The sequence below is a fragment of the Atta cephalotes genome (genome assembly GCF_000143395.1).
Source record: "Atta cephalotes unplaced genomic scaffold scaffold00030, whole genome shotgun sequence".
NCBI lineage: Eukaryota > Metazoa > Arthropoda > Insecta > Hymenoptera > Formicidae > Atta > Atta cephalotes.
This window is the reverse complement of record NW_012130094.1, coordinates 2,472,609-2,497,958: the sequence shown is the minus strand read 5'-3', so window position 1 is coordinate 2,497,958 and position 25,350 is coordinate 2,472,609. Positions and strand designations below refer to the sequence as shown.

General features: G+C 35.4%; 1 protein-coding gene across 1 annotated transcript in view; it reads right to left on the bottom strand.

The window, feature by feature from the left end:
• The window catches only part of LOC105620883 (insulin-like growth factor-binding protein complex acid labile subunit), a 251,790-nt gene extending 226,983 nt beyond the window's left edge, over positions 1 to 24,807 (bottom strand). The window contains exon 1 of the mRNA XM_012202360.1: positions 24,700 to 24,807. Within this exon, the coding sequence (XP_012057750.1) occupies positions 24,700 to 24,807 (108 nt within the window). The remainder of the gene's footprint in view (positions 1 to 24,699) is intronic.
• Between the last annotated feature and the right edge of the window lie 543 nt (positions 24,808 to 25,350).

Sequence of the window (25,350 nt, the reverse complement as noted above, 5' to 3'; positions counted from 1 at the left end):
ACGTCGTACGCGACGTACGTCGTCGTACGTAACGAACNAACTACACAACAACGACGTACGTTCGTTCGTTCTCGTCTCTCTCCTTCCTTCCCCTTCCCCCTCCCTCCTCTCTCTCTCTCTCTCTCTCTCTCTCTCTGTCCCTTAACATCGACATCGCGATGGCACGGCGCGATACAGCGTGATAAAAACACAACTGTGAAAAACCTGACGGGAACACCCGGCATGGGAGTAGTCAAGGTAACGGTGGTTTATTTCGTGCTACGAGTAAATTACCGACGCAAAGCGAAACGGAGAAGCAGTCGGGGGAGGGTTAAACAGAAACGCGTAGCGAAGAAAAAAGCAACGAGTGCAAAAAGCGTGTTTTCGAAGGAAAGATAGGTAAAACGTTTTCACTGCACCTCTCCCCTTTACTCCTCTTCTCGAAGCTGCCGCGCGTCATCACGATGCACCACGTGTATGCATCGCACACGCCTCCACGTTTGTCGACAATACCGCTACGAATGTTGTTAATTGCAACGTGCTGGCAGAGCAAGCTTTCTCACACACGCTCTCGTCACGGCTACGAAAGTTTGTCGACGCGGCAGTTTAACGTTTTTGCGGTGAGCGAAACAAGCGAGATATTTCAATACGCATTTTCCGCATCCCGACGGATACGCGGTTTTTTTTCCAGTTAATCCTTAAAGAGCGACGTATTCACATTTTCTAAATTGTCATACAAATTACAACGTAAAATTGCAACGAGAACATAACGGACTTAGTCTGGTAAATAAAGAAATTTTAGTACGTCGGAAAAAAATAATCGACAAAATTGAGACTATTATATTAAAGACAAAATCTATGATTTTTCTTTTTATTTTGTTATTATGTATTTTTAATTTAATGTTGTGCTATGTTCACAAATTTGTGCTGGCAAAAAAGTTGTTAAAGAAAAAATAATTAGATTAGCCTGCGGTTCATGCAAAGAAAAACGCGCCGGCACACTGCGGAAAAATAAGTGCGCGATATTTTAAAGGGCCTCGTTTAGTATTCCGAGTGTGAAGAACAGCAGCTGTGATGAATCTCAATGTTTCAATGTCCAATTCCGCGAACCGTTTCTATTATATCTCGACAATTTCGCTTAGAATTTATGAAAATACGAGGGCTTCAAGGCCTCGTTAAAGCTTTAATATTAAAACCGTCTCGCATAAATCGTCCGATTCGAAAACCTTCAAGTTCCATGAAAAATCTTATTCGAGAAAAACGCGCGAATATGGAACACACCTTCGTGCGAGAAACCGCTAATATCGTTAATGACGTGCTTAAACACGCCGTTTTTCCGGAAAATCTTTTTACGACTCAGCCGTAATCTGCCGCTTATTCTTGCAAATCCGGGCCGAGAGATGTTCATCAAGCTTGCGATCCCGCTTGGCCGAGTTTAAAGTGCAGCAACGGCAGTGCAACGAGTGCATTATGACCGGTCGATTACATCCATGTGCAAGACATGTTTTCTTTTCAGCGCGTACTTCTCTCGTAGCTATATGCAAGATATACTGAGGATGTTTTGTTGAGCTTGAGAGAAGTGTCTCTTCAAACTTGATGATCTTTCCCCAGCAAAAATTTCATAGACGCTTTCCATATCCTTCCAAGTTTCGAAAAATATTTTGATAAACTTTAAACTAAAGTTTCACTAAAATTAATTAAAAAGTAGAATTAATTGGTAAGTATATTTGTTTTTTTTATTCGATTTAATCTATATATCAGTGTCGTAATTTTTAATAGTCGATTATTTCATAATTTTATCTCAATTTTTAAATTTACGCAAAGATAAAATCGTTTTGAAATTGATCAAAGTATGTCCCCAAAAGCGGAATACGAGCTTTATACAGCACATCGTGTGTGCGCTTCGCGTTGCATTTCATCATTCTGCGTTTCGCATTTCTTGCTTGAAAGAACAGTCAAGGCGCGGACGGTTTATTTTGCACGAGGATGGAATTGCAAGGATGCAACGGTGCAGAATACGAGAGCAGAAAAAAAGCGGCGTGGATAACAAGAAGTTTACTTCAACGGAAAACGCGCGCCTTTAACGCCTATCCGTCTAGTTTTAGCATATACCGCAGCTGTTAATTGGCAATGTAAACAGGCGCAAACTTTTCGGCGTTCGTCGCGGCGTCCTTTGATTACGACGTAATTAATGTCAGTGTCGTGGATGGTGGGATTGTCAGAAGTTTCGGCGCGTTTCACTTCGACGGTTGCGAACGTTGTCTGAAAGTAGATTAATGATCAAATATGATGGGTTACTAGAAAATTTGATATCGTTAACTATAGTTTATTATTTCTTATAATAAAAATTTTTATTACGTAAATATTATTTCATTCACAAATAGATTTTCATCACAATTATTCCTAATAATAATTATATTATAATTCTATTTACGTTTTCCTTGATTTTAAATTAGAAATTTATCAAACTCCATTAAAGATTAAATACGACAGATATAATATATGTTATATAAAATATACTTATATAAAATTATGCTTATAATTATAAACATAATAAATGTTCTATTAAAAATAGATATATAATATATTAAAATATTTGATATGTATGAAAATCTTTCTCCCTCTTTTTCCCTCTCTTCAAAATTAATTAAATCCTCAAGCAATATATTATAGATGGATGTAATCCATCCGTGAATATTACATCATAACAGCATCGCTGTTTACCCAATGATATTATTACAAAAGCAACCAGACCTGAAGCCAACAAGACCTGAAGTCTTCCGTGATCTCCTTTCTTTCCAAGAGTATGGAAATAAGACAATATCATTCGACCTTGTAAAAAGTTAACGCCAACGCGCGTAAAACATGTTCACGACAGGACTGGTGTAAAGATGTCGAGCCACTTGGCGGTTCCTCTCGCTTTATATTCCTTGCGGTTCTTGCCAAGGAAGGATGAATGATGCTCACGACAATTTATTTCGCGCCATGGTCGTGCATTAGCAGTCAACTGGAAAACGCGAACGAAAAACGCGGGCACAGGGAGTGAAACGCGGAAAAGAGCGTTTTCAAGAACGAGCCAAGAGCTGTCTCGTTTTCAGGCCGTTGCACAACGAACGCCAACCGCCAATGAACGTGTCGTTAATTGCTACCGCGGAAGGCACCGCAAACTTTTCGACGCGCAGCGCACCGCGCGCTAAAACGGACTTTCGTCGTTGAGAAACTTGACGGTCGTAATTAATGTCGCCTTTCCGCGGCTGCGAGGAAACGCAGAGCGAGAGTGAGGACAAGGACGCGGACGAGCTGCAACGACGACGACGACGAGGGCTGTTCCAGAGAAGTTTCAATACACAAGTTGCCGGCGATCCCCGAGTACGGCGCGAGGACGTCGTAGATATAAACCTCGTGAAACAAGAAGTTCCCGGAGGCGCGAGGGCATACGTAAATGGGAAACAATGCGGAGTCGGGCATTACTTCTGCTCGTGAACCGCTCGCTAACAATGCTCGGCAGTCTCTTTCTCGCGTTACCTTTTTGCAACTGAGAATGAAATATAGAACGGTCGGCCACACTCTCTCGAGAACTTAACGCCACCCGCGTGAACTACAGAAACGGTACGTTCTAATTTTAAATTAATTTTAAATGGATTTTTTATGTATAGTGACACATTTCCGTTGCTAATCAGTTAACTTACTTACGATAGAGACGTGATTTATAATAATAATAATAATGAATAACAATCTATGGCTAATTTCTTTTACAAGATTCATCTTTTCGTGAGTATGTGTGTGTATATATATATATATATATACAAATTGAAATTGACATTTTATTTTTAAATTTTCGATGTAATCGATAGAATTATATTTCTTCTTCAAAGAGTATTGAAGTTCCTGATAGCTTTGAGAAAAAGTTCCGTAGTTCCGAAAGTCATATATATGAATGTAAGAGAAACTTTAAGTAATTTTGCAGCAAACCTTTTTCATATATACAAAAATATTACCACAGCTAGAAAAATTCAGCACTAGTCTGCGAAAAGGTAGGTCACCATTCCAGGCTTAACAATGCATGTACTGCAGTCTCGAGAGATGTAATACCTAAGTAGCTATGCGAGAGTGAATCCCTGAATAAATAGTCAACTGTATAGAAAAAAAAAGGAATTACTATAGTTATTTTTCATAATCTTTCATAACCTTTTATAAACTGTATTATTTTAGTATTCATTTAATTCAATTAATCTCTATCTGAGAGATTTTACTGTACAATTTTACGTCAAAATATTGATCGCATTCATACGTGATTGCACAAAACAAATATATGAACTCGTTATTACAATTCAATGAATATGTTTTATAAAAATTAAAGAGGTCGCTTTTAACGCGTCAAAGAATACCCGATAATCCCGCTTAATCGCGCCGGAAATTTTAATGAATTAAATAATGATTTGTATCGCATGCAATTAGCTGACGGCGATGTCGCATCGCGAACGGTATTCAACTGACTTTTAATGGACGCATGGAAACTCGATGCGAATAAAGTCAACGAACGAGTAATTTCCGGGCGCGGCGGCGCTAGTATCCGTTGAAAAGCTGAATTTCTGTATTATGCCGGGAATCGAACGAAGCTATCATCGTAACAATCGGCATCAATCACGGACATGAAGTGGATTATATCAACGCGGCTTATCCGTTCAGCGCAAAATATCGTCAGATGAGATCTACCTGCCGGCCTTTACGTATAGGGAATATCGAAACAAATTACACGTTTGCCATATAAAATGCGCAACTTTGCGTCATCACGTAACGCATCCGTATTCGTCAGATGTGTATACACATCAGTAACACGCAACGTTAAATTAGACGACAGCAACGATGGCAACGAAGAAGATGAGAATGAAGATGAGGACGACGAGGACAAGAATGACTACGACGACGGATGAATGGAATTTACGAGGGAAAAAAAGTGGTTTAATTGTCGACGAGATACCGGCGTCTTGTTAAGAGTAATGTCACTAATATTTTCTTCCACGCGGAGCAAACGATGAAGTCGTTACGTTGGAACGAAGCCAGACTCTAATTCGCACCGACTCACGAAGGAGAAACTTGACGATGGTTCGGGTAGATCGAGGCAGAACATCGTTGTGCAGAAAATATGCGTGGTCGTACAGCACGATTGCACGCGGAAAATTTGGTCAGGCTTCCGTAAACATTGCACTGGCGCGTGACCATCGATTTAGAGTCTCCTATCGAGCTCCTATTTAAATCCCTCTCGAGTGTGGAAAGAGAGCTTTCATTCGTGCACATTATTCTTTAATGCAAAGCTACCGGGGCTATTTTCCGAAGCCTCATGGAAACGGCTTTCACCACGAAAAAACAACATCGGACCACAGCGTCTCGACGCCGGCGAATCGCATCCCCATATGCTAAAACACCTATGGAATTTATATCTTACCGCGGGCAGTAGATTAGCGACACGATGGTAGATGCGTTTTCCATGGCATCGGTCGAAAGAGGGAAAACTTTTAATTAAATAAACGTAGCGGAGTAGAAAGCATCCCTCCCCCTCTCCTTCCCCCCAGGCCAGATTCGGAACACCGTCTGTTTGTTCCATGGCGTTAAGATTATCTATATGAGACATCTAGTCAACGAAGAGCCGTTCAACAAAATTACTTCGGGCTCAAAATTTTCCGAGAAATTGGAAACATACGACTATCCTTCGCTCCTAGTCGTTCGCAGCCGTTAACGAAAGCTTCCGAAAGTTTTAACTAAATTCAACCGGGCGTAAGGAAAGTATAAAAAGTTATGCGAAAGTATTCGCGCGTCCTGACTAATCCGTGCAAGAACATCAACGTGTACAAAAAAAAAGAGTTACGGTGACACTTATTGTTATATTATTCAATCTCAATCAAAGCTGATTTGAATTTATTCTTAAAAAAAATGATTTCGACTTAAATTATTGAAACTAATCCGTCGAATAAATTTAAAAACTATAATCTGTTAAGCTATATCTATTATAAATGTGGATTTTATCTAAATGTGAAATACATTTGAGATAAAATTGAGATAAATTCTTTTTTTGCATAAATTAAATAAATATGTTTAATAAAATGATAATTAAAATATATTTTTTGGCAAATTATGGTCTCAGAGATAAAAACAAAACCTTATTCAATTAATAGTAAGACTTTAACGGTTTAACTCAAAATTTAATTAAAATATACAATGTTGAAAATCCTATCATTTTGGAAAGGATGGCGTTCCATTAAATTTCTGACGAAGAGGATTAATCTCTGAATACGCTCCCAAAGTTTAATGCAAACGTCAGAGAATAATCTGTGTGTAATATATAATAAGAGCACGTGCCGTGTGATATGCATGACGCGTACGCGTTGATATCTTATCGTGTAACAGACTCCTTCACAAAGAGTATTTAAATCCACCATGTTACAAAAGAATATCGCACAAGGACGTCGAGACTTGTAATAATCGTGATAATAAATGGAGATGCTCAATAATAAATGACATTATCGCAATCTTGTTGCGATATATACGAGATATATCAGTGTTTGTAATTTGATAGACAAAAATATTGATGTATTCGTGAATGAATGAGAAATCGCACTTTTAAAATTGATAGATATATCAATGATAGATGTTATTCCGAAAAGAGTCTATCATAAAATATCGATTCTTAAAAAACAATAACAATTACTTTATACGTGATTAGTATATTCCTACACTTACGTGATTAGTATATTCCTACAGTTATATGTATCTACATTATATTATTTCCCCTGTGGTACTAAATTTGTAAAAAATAATAAAACAAAAATGCGAATGTTTGCAAAGTGTTGAAGAATTAAATAAAAGATTGCTTTATCAGCTTTCTTGTAACTAAAAAAAAAAGCTAATTTGTAACAACGCCGTAATATATTTCCTATAGCATCGTTATTTAAAAGCATTGAAATATGAAGTAATGTGTTTCTTTCTTATTGAGAGAGGAATAACAATTCAATACAAACAATTAGTAAAACAATATACATTATACGTATTGAGTTTAATTGTTTGAGTTTAAATGCCGCATTTTACGGAAGCCAAGCTCTCATATAAAGCGATTTTTCGCGCTTTCGCATTCTATAGGTCACATGATATAAAAACAGAAGTATTACCGGGACGATGCATGGGCCATCGCGAACGAGACTGCTAGCGACATACAGTAGGCGAGCGCGAATGGAAAAAGGTCTTTTCAAGAGGTATAGAAGCGGGCGTGCCCTCGGGGAATCGTGCCAAAATTGTTAACGGCCAGGGGACAGCCGTGTTATAGGTGGCATGTGCTCGCAATCGGTCGTCCGGCAAGCGAGAGAGAGGTGGAGACAGGTGGTCGGCGGCCCTGAGATACCGGTCGCGGAGAACTGAGGCCGCTTTATTGAACTCACACCCGATAGATACGCTGTCCAGTCGAGGCATATGCGAATCTATCGGGACTAAGCATGCCAAGTATCGACGTTCCGTTACTACATCGATGATGCTAAAAGTCGACATGCTCCGACGTGGATTGACGAGAATTTTACAAGCGATCGTTAGACGAACTGTAAATGGAGCTTTTAACGAAGAAGAGAAAATCTGTAATATTCTTCTCTAAGCCGATGGTAAACTGACGTGAATGGTAAATATTAATATTTTCCAATTAATTATTCATACATTATACTAAATATTAATTCAAAATATCGATATATATATATATATATATATATATATATATATATATATATTATCTGTCGTCTTTTCTCCAGATCTTCTTCTTTTTTTTAAAGCTATGTTCGCGAAGAAAGAATAATTTTGTTAAATATATAAAAATTTAAGTAGATACAGATCTGAAAATAATTTTTGTTAGGTCAAAATAATTACATAAGAAACTCGAGCACAGAGGCAATGTTGCAAAAAATTGTTGACATTCTAGCAACCAGGTTGAGCGTCCTACATAATTATTTTTACAGTTCAACAAAATTATTTGGAGATCTATGTCTAGCTACATTTTTAAATATTTCAACAGAACCGTTCTTTCTGTCGAGGGAATTTTCTGAAGACTGACTCCTCCTATGTTACCATGCATTAATTTTGATCTACAAAAAAAGAAGATGCAGTAAGTTTTAAGCGGTAAGAACTTGATCAATCATAGTCAAATATAAAGAGAATATAAAAATCGATTATGATTGATATTATAACAAACAATTAAATGTAAAATTATTTGGCGACATTCTGATCAATTTTAATCTAACCTACGCACATTTTTATATGCATCGGAAATTGTAACCGAAATGTTATAGCTTTTATTATAGTTTTGACAATTTTGATATGACAATCCCAAAGGTAGGTATATAAGATATCATGCAACGTTTCCGTCCCTAAATCCATCGTCTCTCGTAACTCCTCGCCGTTCCTCTTATTGTATGTTTTAACGAACGAGAAGGACCGGACATAGCGGGTTCTTTTTTCACGATTCTCGCGGTGTTATGCGCGGAGGAAAAAGAATCGAGCGGAACGAAACGAAAGACGGAATAATAACACTGCGGGACATCTGCGGTCGGGCAGAGATCGAAATACGAGATGAAGGCTTTCGTCGTTGTCGCGCGGATACAAAGCGCGAATACAAAGCGTGGCACGCCGTGACACACGCGGCGACATAGACCAGACGAGACACCCGATAGATTCGTTCGCACGGCTAAACAAACATCTTTTCGGAGGCGGCGCACGAGCCTGCTCAATATAAGGTGGTACGAAGTAACATACCGACGAGAGTGAACTAGTACTTTTTTCTCGAAGTAAGTAATATTTCGCGCTGGCGAGATACACTTCGACGAGCGTATTTCACGCTCGAAAGTACCGAATTATTTACAGTACTGATAATATTGCGAGATCGATTTTAAATCTTAACTTGCACATACGGGCTTTCCTCTTTGCTATTTACGATCGCGGCACGTGAGACAATCGAGAGCTCTTCTTAAAATAAACTCAACAATATTAGCAGCTGTCAAAAATTCGATTTAGAGATCATAATAATTGATGATTAATTTGTACTTTTTTTTCGTTATTAAACGAAGTTGTAAAATGGATTTCACAGAGAGAGAGAAAGAGAGATGTATAAAATATTTGCTTTACTGCAATCTGAGAACTGTAATTTATGTCCAACTTATCGTGTGACTTCATAGTTAGTTGTTATTTTTCTGATTTTTATTTTTTCCTATGTTCTATTTGTTTTTAAAGATTATCTACGTATTTTAATTTCTTATTTTTTAATTTTCCTTTATAATAATTTTTTTAATTTGGTTCAAGATTAATGATGGATGTAATCGATTATTTCAAACGATTAATCAGTTATTTTTTAGTCTTGAGAATGGATAGGATGTGATGGATAAGATTATCTGCACCTTGATTGCACTACAGTCGAAAAGCGTAATCGATTTATAATTACATCTATTTAATATAATCTTTTTCTTTAAACAAATAATTGATTTATATCCATCACTAAATAAATAAGGGAAGTCGAAACGTTCTTATCCAATAATTTGAAAAGTTAGTTTATTTGTTTTCTTTTTTGGATGTTTAAATAAACTCTAATTTGTATCTAATTATTGTTCATGCTTGACTTTTTTATATGCTTTTCACAGATGAAAAGAATGAATCTAGCGGGTAAATATCATGCATGAATTCGATTTTTTATTTTCTAGTTAACTTATGGTTAGACATAACCCTCCTTCGGCAATGCAATTGTCTTTTAAGACACAGTCGATATTTTATTATAAATTTAAAAAAAAATAGATAGCAAGGTTCGATATTGTTTCCTAAAAAAAACTTGATAGATAATGTTAACATTGTGTGTGCAAAATGTTCCAGTATTTTTTTCGTGATAAGGACGAATAAAAATCATGGCTATTTCTTCAACAAACCATGCGTAAAATTTTGTGTAAATAAAACATTTGAATTCATTCTCGTATTTTATATATTTTTTATACTAACTTCAATATTATATAAAAATTTTACTGTTAAAATATATTTTTCAATGTTTTATTATTTTTTCACTGACATAATAATTGCAAAATCAATATTTATGAAAATATATAAGATGTACATAAATCATAAAATATTCAAAATCGAAGAAGAAATTCTTCGAGATAAAGATTTCACGTTAAATTCGAGAAACGCAAAAGATGTTCATTCTATTATTAGTTGACTGATAAGAAAACTCTGTACTGTATAACCTTTTCTATCGTTAGTTGACTTATAAGAAAACTCTGCACTGTATAACCTTATATAGCAAATCCTTATGTAGCGAAAAATATCGTACATATCATTGTACACAGACTGTGCCATATAATATTTTTATTTTAGAACCTTTGTACTCTCTCATTTTTTTAAATAAAAGGAATTTAATAATTAATCCGCTGTAAAAGAATAATTTTATTATTTTTTTCGCGAAAAAACTTAACTCCTTTACTCATAAAAATCTTCATTTCTAAGGTCTCAAAAAATTCAACTTTTAGAAACTAACATCATTATATTATTTTTTTTTAAGTACATACCCTCAAGTATTGTACATACCCTCAAGTATAGCACAAAAGGATTTTTTTCATTCACTCATACAAAAGTGAAGTTTGAATTTTAACCAATATTAGATTTTTTTCAAAACTGTTACATTCAAATTTGTAAAAAAATAAGTAAAATACAATTCGGCTCCTATTACAATAAAACCTTTTTGTTAAAGGTTTCACAAATATACAAACGCTTTTTCAGATTTATATTTAGTTCAGAACAAGTTCAAAACAATAAACAAAAAATTGTTATGAATCTCAACGATTCAGATTGTACAGATTATGATCAAAAATTTCACATTCCAGTAGGAAGGATTAATCTGATAACAATTGAAAAATTTGTTTAGCTATGGTTAATCACTAAGCTGATGATTTCAAAAAAACTAATTTTTAAAGTTACCATTAAAAAATCATCAGTTTAGCGTTTCATCGTAGCTAGAAAAACACAATTTCTATATTATCAAGTTGAAATTAAGTCTAAATCACAAGTTAACTAGAAAATTAAAAACTTAAAGTTCCACTAGTTAAGAGTTAAGACCGCCATTAATAGAAAACAAGAGATTGAATAAGAAAGTAATAGCTATTTTGCCTGGTCTTAACGTCTTTTTTTCCTTTTTTTTATCATCTCTTCCCTATTTCACATATAACGAACCAATCAAAAAAAGAATCTCCATTATTTTAACTCTTAAGAAAAAACCAGATCATAATCGCATTTTTTGCGAATTATTTAATACAAAAATTATTATTCCACGAAAAATATATTATTTCAATCGTAAACTATATTCCAATAAAAAATTATAAATTTTAATTAATGTTGACAATTAATCTATGTTGCATCTAGCACTAATTATTCGATTAATTATAACCAATGAATCTTAACCATGGCAAATTAAAGTTTTTTTTTTCCCCCAAAAAGATGACTCGCGTATAATGGTATCTGTAACGACACTTTAATGTAATAAAAAGTTGATTGGAATCACAGGAACATTAATTAAATATCGATTGCTGGTGCTAATCAGGCGCATCTTTATTAATTTTGAAAGAAACATCATTATTCGTGAATACCACCCTAAGCACATAGACGCAACTTCTTCGCAATGCGAGTAAGCAGAAAGATGTAGCAGCGAGGAATCTTTCGGAGATTTTAGACGCGTTTTTTTATTTCTCTTCATGGCTTTCCATAGGGGCCTTTGCTTGTTCGCGCGTACGCGGCCGTTCTCTAAAAGGTCAAAGAGACCACGTCCTCATCTTGAAAACATTAATGAGCTGCCTGCTGCTGACGACGTACAGCGTACGTACACACTGCGCGCATCAGGATGCATACGTCTTTCTCGAAAAGGCGCGGCATCGAGGCAGAGCAGACGAGAATCGTTCACAATTATACAGGAAGCTACAAAAATATCTTAAAAAATTTGTTGCAAGTTTTTCAAGAATTCAAAATTAAAAGAGAAATCATGTAAACATGCATTCAAATAAACCTCTCCATCATAAAAATAAACTTCAATTTGTCTCAAAATGCAACTCAACAAAAATTCAAAATAAGAGAATAAAGGCGTTTTTTTTCGAAACGCCAGAAAATTTATATACGATCGGAATATTGATTGAAATTAGTGGGTGTTATATTAATATCAAATAATAGATATCAAAGAAGAAATAATAATCTAATTCATTGAGTTGAATAACATTTGTTATTTGTTAACTTCCATCATGGATGTCGAAATGTAAATCAATCCATTTCTGTGATTGAATTGATCAGTTTCAAAACAAACGTCTATATTAACATATTAATAAATTTAATATATTTTTTAGTTAAACTATTTCAACTCCATTATTTTAATTAAGTAACGACATATTGATTAGGAGCAATGGCGACCTATGAAAATGACTCAAATTGGGTATAATTTGACATTATGTGAATAACATAATATGTATAACAGTGATCTAACACTTGATCGATACGTTTAATACCTACTCAAATACTCTCTCTCAAACTATTTTCCATTTTATATTTATCTTCAACAAGTTCAAAAATTTCAAGCATATTCTACGATTATTTAGATGAAGGATCATCTACACGCCGAGCGACATGTGTTGCGACATACATGGACTAACAGAGTCTATCGACTATCTATGCAATTTAACCTGCTTCGAAAGTTCCGGCCGATTCGCTGCAAAGCTGTCGGTGGCACGCGAGCGCGGAATTCCCCCGCCGGGAGAGAAACTCGTTTATCAAAATACAGTTTATCCGAGATTACAATGATCCGCCGCGTATGCGCCACCGTTACAGCGGATAGGATTATTTAGAGAAGCCATAAATGCAGCGTTTAAATGGTCCGACGAAGGAAAGCGTGAGATGTAAACGGAAAAATGTTCGTTAAGAAAAATTTCCGCACGAGCAGGACATCCCCATTAAAACGCTCGGAGGAACTCGACTTTGGACAAGGCGAGAGATAACATTTCCAATGGATCTCGTTAACAACCCGTACACGAAGCTTGTCTCCATTTTTGTTCAGCAAACTTTATGAATGACGTAAGAGCGGAAGTCAAACATTGGGATAGAAAGGAATTGATACCATTAGCATCATGCTTCTGTATACTGATACGCGAATTGCATATCTAAGAAATTTCAAAGATAAAAATATTGCAGAGGAAAATGTTTCAATGTTTCTAACATTCGATTTCGTCAATCTTTTTCGAATTTTCATTAATAGACGGATATAACTTTATCTAAGAAGTTTTAAAAATCTTATTTATAATTAAAAATGACAATAATAATTTGACAATAATAATTTCTACTAAATATCAATAAGACAAAAATTTGTCAACTGAGGGAAATTTAGTAGATTAATGTCGTATATAATTACAATATTCTATATCCGACGGGAAATTTTCTTTATATATATATATATATATATATATATATTAAACATTATCTGTATATTGTAACTTTGCGACATACACTACGTCATGCGATTTATATATATGAAACATATCCGCTACAAAACGCATTCCGAAATACGTTATGATCAATACTTCACATAGTTTTGATGCTTTACAGTCCCTGCAGCGTAATTACGCAGTGATAGCATTATAACGGCCACACGCGGTACACTATCGATTATCGATGCAAGTCGTTAATAAATAAGCGATTTGCGAATTGGAAAACGCACGACCAACCGGCGACAAAACCGTACTTAAATCGGCGAAGCGCAACGGTAGAGCGGCTTGATAAAGCGAAAAAGGAATATGAAGAGAAGAAATGCCTTTCTCTCTCTTTCTCTCTCTCTCTCTCATTCTCTTTCTCTCTTTACTGTGGAATTGTTCTAGATTTATGAGCTCCAGGAGTTCAACCATTCAAATTTTTCAACCGCTCCTTCTTGCCTCGGCCGCGGGCTCTCAACCCGACGAGGCGCAGAAGGAAACCGATATAGAATGGAGGGAAATAACTTCTCTCGTAGAACGGCGCTGGTGGTGCATAGATCGGATATTGATGAACTCTAATAACGTCGATATAAAAATTTGTAATGCCCGTCTGGTTCGATCGTTAGCGTAAAAAATTGCGTCGCTCTCACAGTAAATCGTTAACGAAAACTTGTATATCGTTCATACACTGCATTTAGATTGCATTGCACTATTTGTTGACGATATATGGATTTGAAGTCGATTTTTTTCTTGAGTTTGATACAAAACAATTACCAATTGCACAAAATAATTAAATGCATAATAACTGTGTCAAAATAAAATTCACTCGAAATTGATTTGATTTCAAATTCATCGACAAATGTGCTGTTAATAATAGACTACATTTATTAAAAACTACTATATTTATTAAAAACCAATCACAGTCATTCCATTCTTTAGAAAAATAGTTATTGGTCAATTTCACAACTACGGATGTTATTAAACTCGATTAAGGATGTCCGTGTAAACATAGTCATATAAAGCTCCAAGCATGATAGTTTATGTACTCTAACTCCATATACGACATCAGATTCCATGCCAGCTCTCTTCGCACTGTGGCGATAGGAAACGCGCGAAATAAAACTATCATTAAAAGTTGTCGAGCTGGACGAAACTTATAATACTGTGGTACGATATACTTTCGCTAAGAGAACTTCACCAATACATTCGTAACACATAATTCTAACGGTACGCCGAAGAAAAAAAAGATTCATGAATAAAAGATACACGTTGACACAGTCCACGCTTTTCCGAGAAAGTCGCTCGAGAAGCATCTCATCGCGATTATGCGAAGTTCGGTTCTCTGACAAAGATTTTCTCATTTTTCTGTATAATTCCATTAAAAGAATTTTCAAACAATGTAGAACGAAGTTGGAACAATTCAAAATGGCTGTTAAAATTATTTTCAAGAAATGGACAACCAATTTTTCCTTCTCACACATAGTTTAATTTTTTAAGTCTCTATTCTATATTATATTATTAAAGATTACTAAAATATTATTTGCAATTAGAATACTTACATTAGAAATTATATACTAAAGATAAAGAATATATAAGCACATATAAATTTTTAAACTTAAAATTCATATTTATATCACATTTATATATATTTATATACTGAATAATTCTTGACTAATGACAGAATCATCTCAAAGTATTAAATGAAATATTAACTTCTTTTGCGCCAAGAATTTATTATTGCTTACTAACTTCTGTTGCTTTCTCTTCATATAATAATAAAATTTAATTATATAATGCAAAATGACTTATTACTATTTTGTTTGATCTTGAAGTAAATTAGTTGCTTAGTGCTCAAGGTTTTTAGAAATTTGATCCTAATAAAGATCATAATAAACATATTCTCTCTTTCGCTTTCTTACCTTATTTACCTCTTCTGGCTTGGCATAAAACAGTAATAAAAGTTTTTCTCTCTCCTTGTATCTTATCGACAAGGCGCTTCTTTGTGTCATTCACAAAGTGTCTCCCCACAAAGCTCGAATTACGCAAAGCCAAAAGAGTTGCCCTCTCAAAGACCATGTAGTACACATACTTAACGGATCGCTCCCTGAAAATTAGAATTGAGAACGCACGGTTCCAAACTATCGTACTCTTGAATTTGCGTTCTTGATATTTCCATCGTGATTTATATGCATGCGTGTTACCATGCTACTGCGTGTGCAAGTATTATTATTATATATACAAACTCACGTACCGATCTGTATCATGTATCGGGTGGAATCGCTTGCTCACTGCATCACGATAATAATTATCGTACCGGTTCGGTTGCATTGAGATGCGCTCGAGCTCGGGCACAGCATACTTCGAGGAGGGAGATGAAATGAACAGAGGCATAAAGAGACGGTGAAGAAGAGAGAAAGAGAAAAAGAGAGGACAGAGAGCATAGAGAGAGGACGAGTTATAAGAGGGCAAGATGAAGAGAGAGAGAAAGAGAAAGAGAGAAAGCGGTAGTACCGGTCCAACGTGTCCTCGTCGAGTACTTGGAGGCACGTAGGTAGGTAAGCGTTGTCTTACGCCATGCTGATGCTAGTGCCACTGGATACTGAGAGAGTATTCCCGACCCGGCTATTTTCATCCATTTACCGTACGCCAGCGCGTGACAGAAAACCTTGAGTTTTCTTCAACGGAGCTCCGAAGAGCGAAATTAATCGCGCGTCGGTCTTTGCGGAAAATTCTCGATCGCTCGTTCTGAATGGTCTTACTTCAATAAAAGGAAAAAGCGGAATCATTTGATGGGAATTGACCAAGAATAAAGGTACGCGTCTAGATTGCGTTTTCTATATAAAATCGATCACTTTAGCAATGATCATATATCAAAATTAATAAACGATGCTGTGCATTTATATGAACAAGATTTTAAGTATCTATATAAAATCGATCACTTTAGCATGATCATATATCAAAATTAATAAACGATGCTGTGCATTTATATGAACAAGATTTTTAAATATCTATTTGTTATTTCTACATTACTTTTTACATAATTTAATTATTTCCATATAATTCCTTTAACAGTTTAATACTTGAATCTTTAACAATGTAACTATTCAATTCTATTTAATAATCATAATTCATAATCGTGTAAATGTTAAATGGTTATCAAAATATAAAAAATATTCAAGACAAGAGTAGTATAATTCAATGCTGCAGTTTTTCAATTTTAAAATGTCTTTTTACATCGCCAAGTACGGTTGAGTGTGGCTTAGGAATGCAGAAATACGACAGCATATACTCGGAGAATATATTAGAATCGTCAAAGCTTTTATTTCAGCTACGTGGCGGATATAGTCGGAACGATCACGAAAATACCACGTGTCGGATGAAATATCGGTCCTTTTATATACGAGGGTTTAAGAGCGACATATGCGCGGGGTGCATATGCATCCCCTATGCGTCGCGACGCCACGCAGGGTGCCACTGGATACGTTAATTCATATAATGGCCCGCTATTTCGTCCCGCATAGGAACCTAATTCAGGTGTAATTTTCCATTTCGCGCGACTGCGTGATATCAACCCTCCCTACTTCGCTACTTTGCTCTTGCGTTAATTAAATTATCGCGAAAACGCCAACATAAAGGCAAAGAAATTAGTTCCAATATGTGCTCAACACATTCACACAGTTAAGTCGTCTAGTCGTCTAGTCGTAGAAGCAGATAAGAAAAGTCTCCAGGCCTAATATGCGCTACGATCCGTTGATGGTTTATCTCGGAACGTAAAGTCGCATCCGAACAAACGAGAATACGATATCCCCTACGGCGTTATCTCGCGACCGGGATTTATTTACACAGACAGACACCCACGCACCTACGTTTATCACCGAGTTAACGTAACTCAGATTCCCATCCACTTTTGTCGAAGAAACGGCAATAGCGGTGGCAACGTCGCGATATCCAATCTCTAATTCGCATCTGACAGTTGCGAGGATTTATGCCCGCGTTTCTCAGACATCCCCCCCCCCCCACCCCAATGCGCCCCCAGACATACATATTCCAATAGAATTTTGAAAATCTTGTTAAATTAGATTTCATACTTTTTACATTTTGTGCTACTCCAAAATATATACAATGTTCATTGTTCATTCAATGCATAACGGAAGCAATCAATACAAATATGAATAACGTATCCAAATTAGATATTGGAAAATCGGAGAGTCGGTTGGATTAAATTATTAGCTAACTATGCTTAAATCATTTTTCTTTCAAATCAGCGAATATTTTACTGCCGATGATGCCCCGTTTTTACATGAAGGTAATGATTAATCGTTTTTATCGACAGGACTTTTAGCGACGCCGGGATTCACAGCTACAAGGGAATTCTCTCGAGAATCGATGATATGTTAATGAGGCGATAAATATTTATGCCGCGCGAAGGCCAGTCTGTGATTGTTACGGAATTATATATAGAAGAGTGTCATCTGTATTAATAGTTAAGTTGCGGGAGTCGGAAACTCGCGTGGAACAGACAGCTCCTTCATGGTCGGACGAATTTTTGACGATCGTAGAAATGAACAGGGAACTCTCTCGGCGAGGAACTCGGTTGGCATATTAAACGTACCGCCTCCAAGCCGCGCGATAAACTTTGGAAACGCCTGGCGTGCAAGCGTGCGCCGCTGTACAATAATTATAATGTGCAGCTAAGAAACAAGCTCGCGGAAATTAGAAGGGAAATGGGCCGCGGTAATTTGAAAATGCAGTCGTAAACCTCGAATAACTTCGGGCGTTTGAGATGTTACTACTTTGCGCGATGCTGCACAATCTCGGATCTCGGAAATTGTTACGAGCTTTTTCAAAGCCTTGAGGCTTCCATTAATTTGGCGTGTTAATACGGAAAACGTGCACGTAACGAATGTCGTAACAAATACATTACCATACTCGTCGTTCTTAACGCCCACGGCGTTTACTTCACAATCACGTTGAACATCACGAATTATACATGATACATGACAATAGTCCGACGCCTCTTCTTGGTATACATGTATCTAAAATATAGTCTACTACACTGTTAAATTCATAATGTCAAATTATAATATGTCCAATTTGAATTATTTTTAATCATTTCTATATAGATCGCAATTGCTGCTTCTATTCAATATGTCGTTAATTTAGCCCATTAAAATAGAGACAAAGAAAATGTAGAAATTCAAGAATAATAATATTATTATTTAATTCATAAAATATATCTATTAAATTTGAATCAAATCTAGTTTATTATTTACAAAGTACATACATTAATATGAACGTTGTTTACTTTGAAACCAACCACATAAATGGATCGATTTACATTTTAACACACATGAAAGTTAAAATTAACAAAATATTATTTTTAATTCAAGGAATTGAGTTACCATTATTCTTTCTTTGACATTTAAAGATATTTCAAATCAGAATTTTTTTGTTGAATCTATTATAATTCTAGTTGAGCTAATCAAGATTAATACGATCAGAATCTTTTGATTCATTCATTTTTGAAAAAATTTTCCTCGATGTTTATATTTAAAAACTTAAATGTATCATCTACACAAAGCACAATTAAACGAAAATATTTATTATAAAAATTGTATTTATTTACTATAATGTCGGATGCAGAATTTTTAGCTAGAAACAAGGATCACATGGCACAGACATTTGATTGCAAAACCTCGTTAGATTCGCTTGCGAACATTGTTTTTGACAAACGCAAACGTGCAAAGCAATTTTTCGACGCGTCACCGCTACAGAAAAACTAAACGCACGCAAAACCCTGTGCGTCCACGGATTGCGTTTATCATTTTCCATCACTTCTTCGTTCCCCGTATAAATACGTATTGCTCTCTCTCTCTCTCTCTCTCTGACTCGTGTGCGCAGCGTCGACGTCTTTGACACTACGACGACGAGTATGATGTGCGCCGGTTAAGCCGTTTTAATCCTTCACCAGTACGTTATACAACAGTGGAAGCCTCGTCGCCGAGTGTAATAATCTAAATTTGCGAGACACGCAGGTTTCAATCGTAGAACTTGGACGAATCAACTCATTCTGCTCCGTCACCAGAATCATATAGCTAAGAAGCAGAGGGTAAAGAAGAGTGAAAATCATTTATTACATTCTCTTGGGACCGTGTCTCCTAATGCCCGGTTTCACCAACAGATAACTTACTGGTGGATGGGTCTATATATAGAATTTCCTTTTGTGATAGTATTGATTCAACAAGAAAGGCGAATACGTTTACATTGCTGGTGAAAAGACCTAAATCCACAAAATGCGATATAGAACGGTGAATAAAATTGTGTGGAATAATGCAAGGAACTTATCGAAAACGGATATCGGTATAAGATAATAATTAAAAAATTAATAAATACATGAATGTATTAACGATTAAAAGCAATAATATAAAGAAATTATTTATTAGTGAAAAATATTATTAGACAACAAATAAAATTAATGAGAGAAACTAGTCAATAAGTTATTGTAACATTTTAAATAATAAGTAATGTAAGCATAAGAAAGAGAGAAAGGAAAGAGAACGAAACGAGAATCGAGTTAAAAAAGGTAGGAAAAGAACAACAATCTACAATAGCTCCTCTCCGTCATTCTTCGTATCGCTGCCATCATTTTTTTTCTTTGACTCTGCTCGTGATATCATTTCCAAGCTTGCAACGAGCTATACACAGCGAATGGAATGAAGTGAAAGAGAGAGAGAGAGAGAGAGAGAGAGAGAGAGAGAGAGACAGAGAGACAACGTTTATTATTAGGTTGCAGGATGCAGAAAGGATTTTATGGTGCACGGTATGTACGAGGCAGTTGCGCGATTGATCGAATAAACAGAATGCACTGTGCTTCCGATGCGTTAATCCGAGAATCGCTATTTCGAGAAGAAGAAGCAAGTATAGCGCATTCATAAAAAATGCAATCCGCGCATCATGCGACACGCATTAAATCGCAAACTCGTCCGGATGCAAAGCATGCATCGAGCGAGGATTACGAGGATTAGTATGTTCCACGGTCAACGGGAGTTTATGTATTATGCATCGGAATACGATAGGAGGCGTGATGCAAAAAAAAAAAACCAGAGAGATAGAGAGATAGAAGCGTCTTCGCAAGATTTTAGTTTACGATATCGGTAATGTTGCACGGAACGCTTTCAAGGTGCGCGTCCCACTAATGCACCTTATGTCACACATTATCAATTAATTTCGTCACCATCGCGCGTCTTCTTGATACCTCGAGCTTAAATCCCGTAAAGCGGTATTAGCAGCGGCAAGCCAAGTGCCGATCTCCTCCGTCCCCTCGTGAATTTCATATCGGGCATTTAACGACCGTTTATTCATCGTCTAATCTTTGCGCGGCTTTTTCACACCCCGCCGCTTTAAAGTCCAACAATGTAAGTACGCATAGTTTTAAACTCCTCGAGAAGGAACTTCGGGACTTTCGTATTCGCATTAACAGGCGCGCGATGCGAATGTCGGCGGGTTTGTGTGCGTATGCTTCTGCGTCGGTATGCATTATTACTACATGACGTAGTTGCTACAATCTCGAAACTTTGAGCATGAAACTTTAAATAGAAATTAAACACGAGAATACTAATGGCACGGAGCAACACATATCTGTGTTAAGATTAGCGCGCACGTACTCCTAATCTGTTTCATCTAGAACATCTGGATTCATGTAGTATGAGGTCCGATTTGTTGAATGTAATTAATTCGTTTAGTTTCGACACATGTAACTATCAAATGATTAATTTTGTATACACTGTTCAAAATAAAATGTCAAATCTTTGACTCAGTGGATAGTCACTAATTATTCAATGGCATACTTGCTGATCATTAGTGAAGTTCAACTAAAAAAAGAATGTTTGAGCATTATATATAACTAAAATGCAGATTTGCACGTTAATTTTAATCTTCCAATATCATATTCATTGAATTTAAGTACTAAAACGAGCTTAGATTACCTAATAAAGATTAGCTAAGTTAGGGATTTCACATTTAATTTACTGATTACCAATGGCACACTTGGCACTGATATCAGTGATATCACAGATTTAGAGAGTAATATCAAAAAGTAGACTTTCTGAAACACGCAAAAATGTCAAAATTAACATCAGTTTTGTCAATCTGTGAATAACTTGCTCCCAATAGATGGGTGACTTTCGTCTTTTTTAATATTGCTGAGGAGGACTCTAAAAAGAGTCGAAAAGGTCCAAATATAATAAAGGAAACATCATACAATCGTTTGAATAATTATTTTCGATCAAAAAATTTTGCACTCACATATCTGGGCTGATTCTCATTAGCTTGCTTTTAATGCTACGTTTATTGCATTTTAAGATTGAAAGTCTTTTAATTATTTTTGTTTGTTAAAATTAACATTTTATTTTTAACAATATTTGCGTGACCATCGAATCAATTACGACTACAATAACAAGAAAATGTAATACAATATAAATATTAAATTTTGAAATATTAAGTGGTCTAATAATAATAATAATAATAATAATAATTACTTTTACTTATTGCAACTCTTTATCGCTTTACTTATTCATGCAGACACTTCATCAATTGCATTTACTACAGATAACAAAGATTCTTAAGTCAAGTGCGGATGCAGTCATCTTGACACAAGAAACTCTTGCAGTCTCGCATTCATTAAAAAAAAAAACGTTACTTCGAAATATAATTGTAATTATCATCATCAGATTCTTGCGTTATTCGCACAGTGCTCCAGTACAAGGACATTTATTTGCAAGTTTAAGGGTTAATTCTCCGATTAATCAAATAAACAAAACTTTTCTCCCATCAAATAATAAGAATTCGCGCACAACGGAAGAAATATTAAAAACAGATATAAATATTAAATATATATATATATATATAATATTAGAGAATAAATATTAGAGAATATGTATAAATATTACGTAGAAAAATACATACTATACGTAAGTAGATAATACTTATGTTTCAAATATTTCAAAAGTTCATACATCTACAAATCTATTGTATCATAAGTTCGTATTAAACTTATTCAAATTTCAAAAAATGTAAACAAATGACAAACGAGAATTGGCACAGTGAACAGTGGCACAGTAATTAGCTTTAAAAAAGTTTTAACAGATGTTCAACTACAACTACGTAGATCATTGTTAGTGTCTCTATTTGTCGAAGAAGGCTAGAATACTAGCCGAAACATGTACAATTTCATTTATTCAATTTTATTATGTAAGATAACATTTTTTTAAAGGTAATTACGCACCATTCACTGTGCCAATTTTCAATTACCCGTTTGTCATTTGTTTATATTTGTTTATATTTTTTAAATTTGTGATCTCAGAAATTTGAATATTGTTGTTTATTCAAAATATATTCTAAATCTTTAAATTCGATTGTTTATTATATAAAGATTTAAATATAAAGTTAAAAATAAAAGATTTATTATATAAAGTCACTTTCTTCAATTTTATAATATTTTTCAAAAGAAAATTAATTCTCTTTCTCTTTTGTATATAATAATTTATTTTTATTTTTATTATATTTTAATATTATATTATATCAAAAGACATTCTTTGTTAAAGAAAAGAAATTGAGTAATTACTTTTTTTAACAACAGAATGATATTTTTTTTGTGTGTAGAGATTAAATATGATACAGAGATATATAATGGATCTAGATGAGATATACTTAGAGAAAATACAATAAATTTCAATAAATTATTTTAATAGTACTAGCTGAATATTTATTAAATGTAAACATATATTTATAAACACATATATTATTAATAAATGTGTGTGTGTGTGTGTGTGTGTGTGTGTGTGTGTGTGTGTGTGTGTGTATAACAAAATATAAACATACATTATAAGAATCATTAATGTCATTTAATTATCATTTTTAGTGTTTATTAAATGTTTATTAAAATTTAGTACATTTTTTCTCAGTGTATGCATATTCAATCTCTGTTTCTAACATTTTAATTCCTCTAACATTTAATATTTATTCCTATTCCTAATAGGAAATTTTCTCTATAATGCGCAGCGCTTTAGATTCAATGGTAAAAAAAAAAATAAAAAACAGGAATTTCTTCCACTGTGCGTAGAAGGGACACAAAATGGAATTTTTTGTTATCTTAAACTACTCTATAAACATCTTGAAGAAAATCTCTAATCATCAACAAACATTGAAGTACAAATACAAAACACCAATTACATATACCTACATTTTCTCGAACAGCTAACGTTATATATTCGTTACGTTCACAAACGACTTCTATATATAATAATAATTAATCAGGTAAAATAATTAAATAATGTTGTTGTTCTATATCCAATTGGAATAAAAACATTGCGCAAAGAAGAAAAAGGAAAACATTCAATTTACAAATGTTATCACTGTGATAATTGTCATTAGCTTTTCGTATTTAATTGTTTACAGAAAACATTGAATTTGTTGTACGCGATCAATAATATTCGAAACTCAAATGAATTAATATAGAGCATCCCGCGTAAGTAATAAATAAATCCACTGTATATCATTGTCATTAATGATATTATCGTTGCCATCTCTTTTCATCGAATCCTCTCGAAATCATATTGACGAGCAGTAATTTGATACATTATTCCTACAAAGTAATTTGTTACATTATTTCTTTCATTCCAAATAAAGATATACGCATGTACAATATATTTCTCCTAGAAGAAACTTTCTAATATAAAACCAAACGTTATAAAGGAACGTTATAAAGGAACAACGTTCCTTAAAAGATTTTATTCAAAATAGAGATACAACATGCGTGTGTACGTATCTCCACAGAAATTTCTTATCATAAAATCAAATATTACGAAAGAGAAAAGAGAGTAATCACATAAAATAACGATCCATATTCGCTCTCGGATGAATAGGAAAAGAGCGTGTAATTCTCGTGTTAACGAGAGTTCTGCGTAAAAAGTGTCGGATTGCAATGTAAACATTTCGCGCGAGACCATCTGTCTGACGTCTATGTGAAACAAAAACAAAAGAAACGTTCGCGCGAAGGGGCGCGTCCTTCGAATTCTTCGCGCGGGGCAGAAACGCATTTGTTCGTTCATAACATTGCGACGTCGACAAGGTCATCCAGATGGAATTATCATAATTAATTATTTAAAAAAACAGTTACGAGAAAAAGAAAGAGAAAGAGAGAGAGAGAGAGACTCACCCCGCGGAGCGTGGCAATGTTGACGGCTGCCGATGTCCCGACGTCATCCCAAGCGATATCCTCCTGGCCGAGGTCACTAACTAGAAGAAGCCCGTGCACATCACCCATGATTCCCGTTTTGGCTGGCGCGTTTTCACGACGAGAAACTTATCCGTCACACTCTGCAGGGGCCGGTGCTACGGGCGGTACACGATACACACACGGGGCGCGAGAGAACAAGAGAGAGAGAGAGAGAGAGAGAAGAGAGAAAGAGAGAGAGAGAGGAGAGGACGCGAGCGGCGGCGACGACGGCGTCGGCGGCGTGGTGGTGCGGCGATCAGGGCGGATGCACCAGGTGCCTCGACGATCATCGCGTCATGTCTCTCGAAGCGTGGCGGCCGTCCGCGGCCGCAGGCGACGATCCCGAAGCTGCATTCCCCGTAGGAGATTTATACTGGTGGCCGCTGGCTGCTTCTCTTCGTCCGAACTCGCGCCGCGAGTTCGCCTCCTCCTCATGTGTCGCGCGCTCGTCCGCTTTGAGTTGGCCGCGCGCGCCGTATACACTATATACAAGTTTACACTACGTCGTCTACCCACGGGACGATAAAGACTCGCGGAGTAAATTTCGGAGCACTTTCGGCGGGGCGTCACTGTTTCTCTTCTACTCTCTAC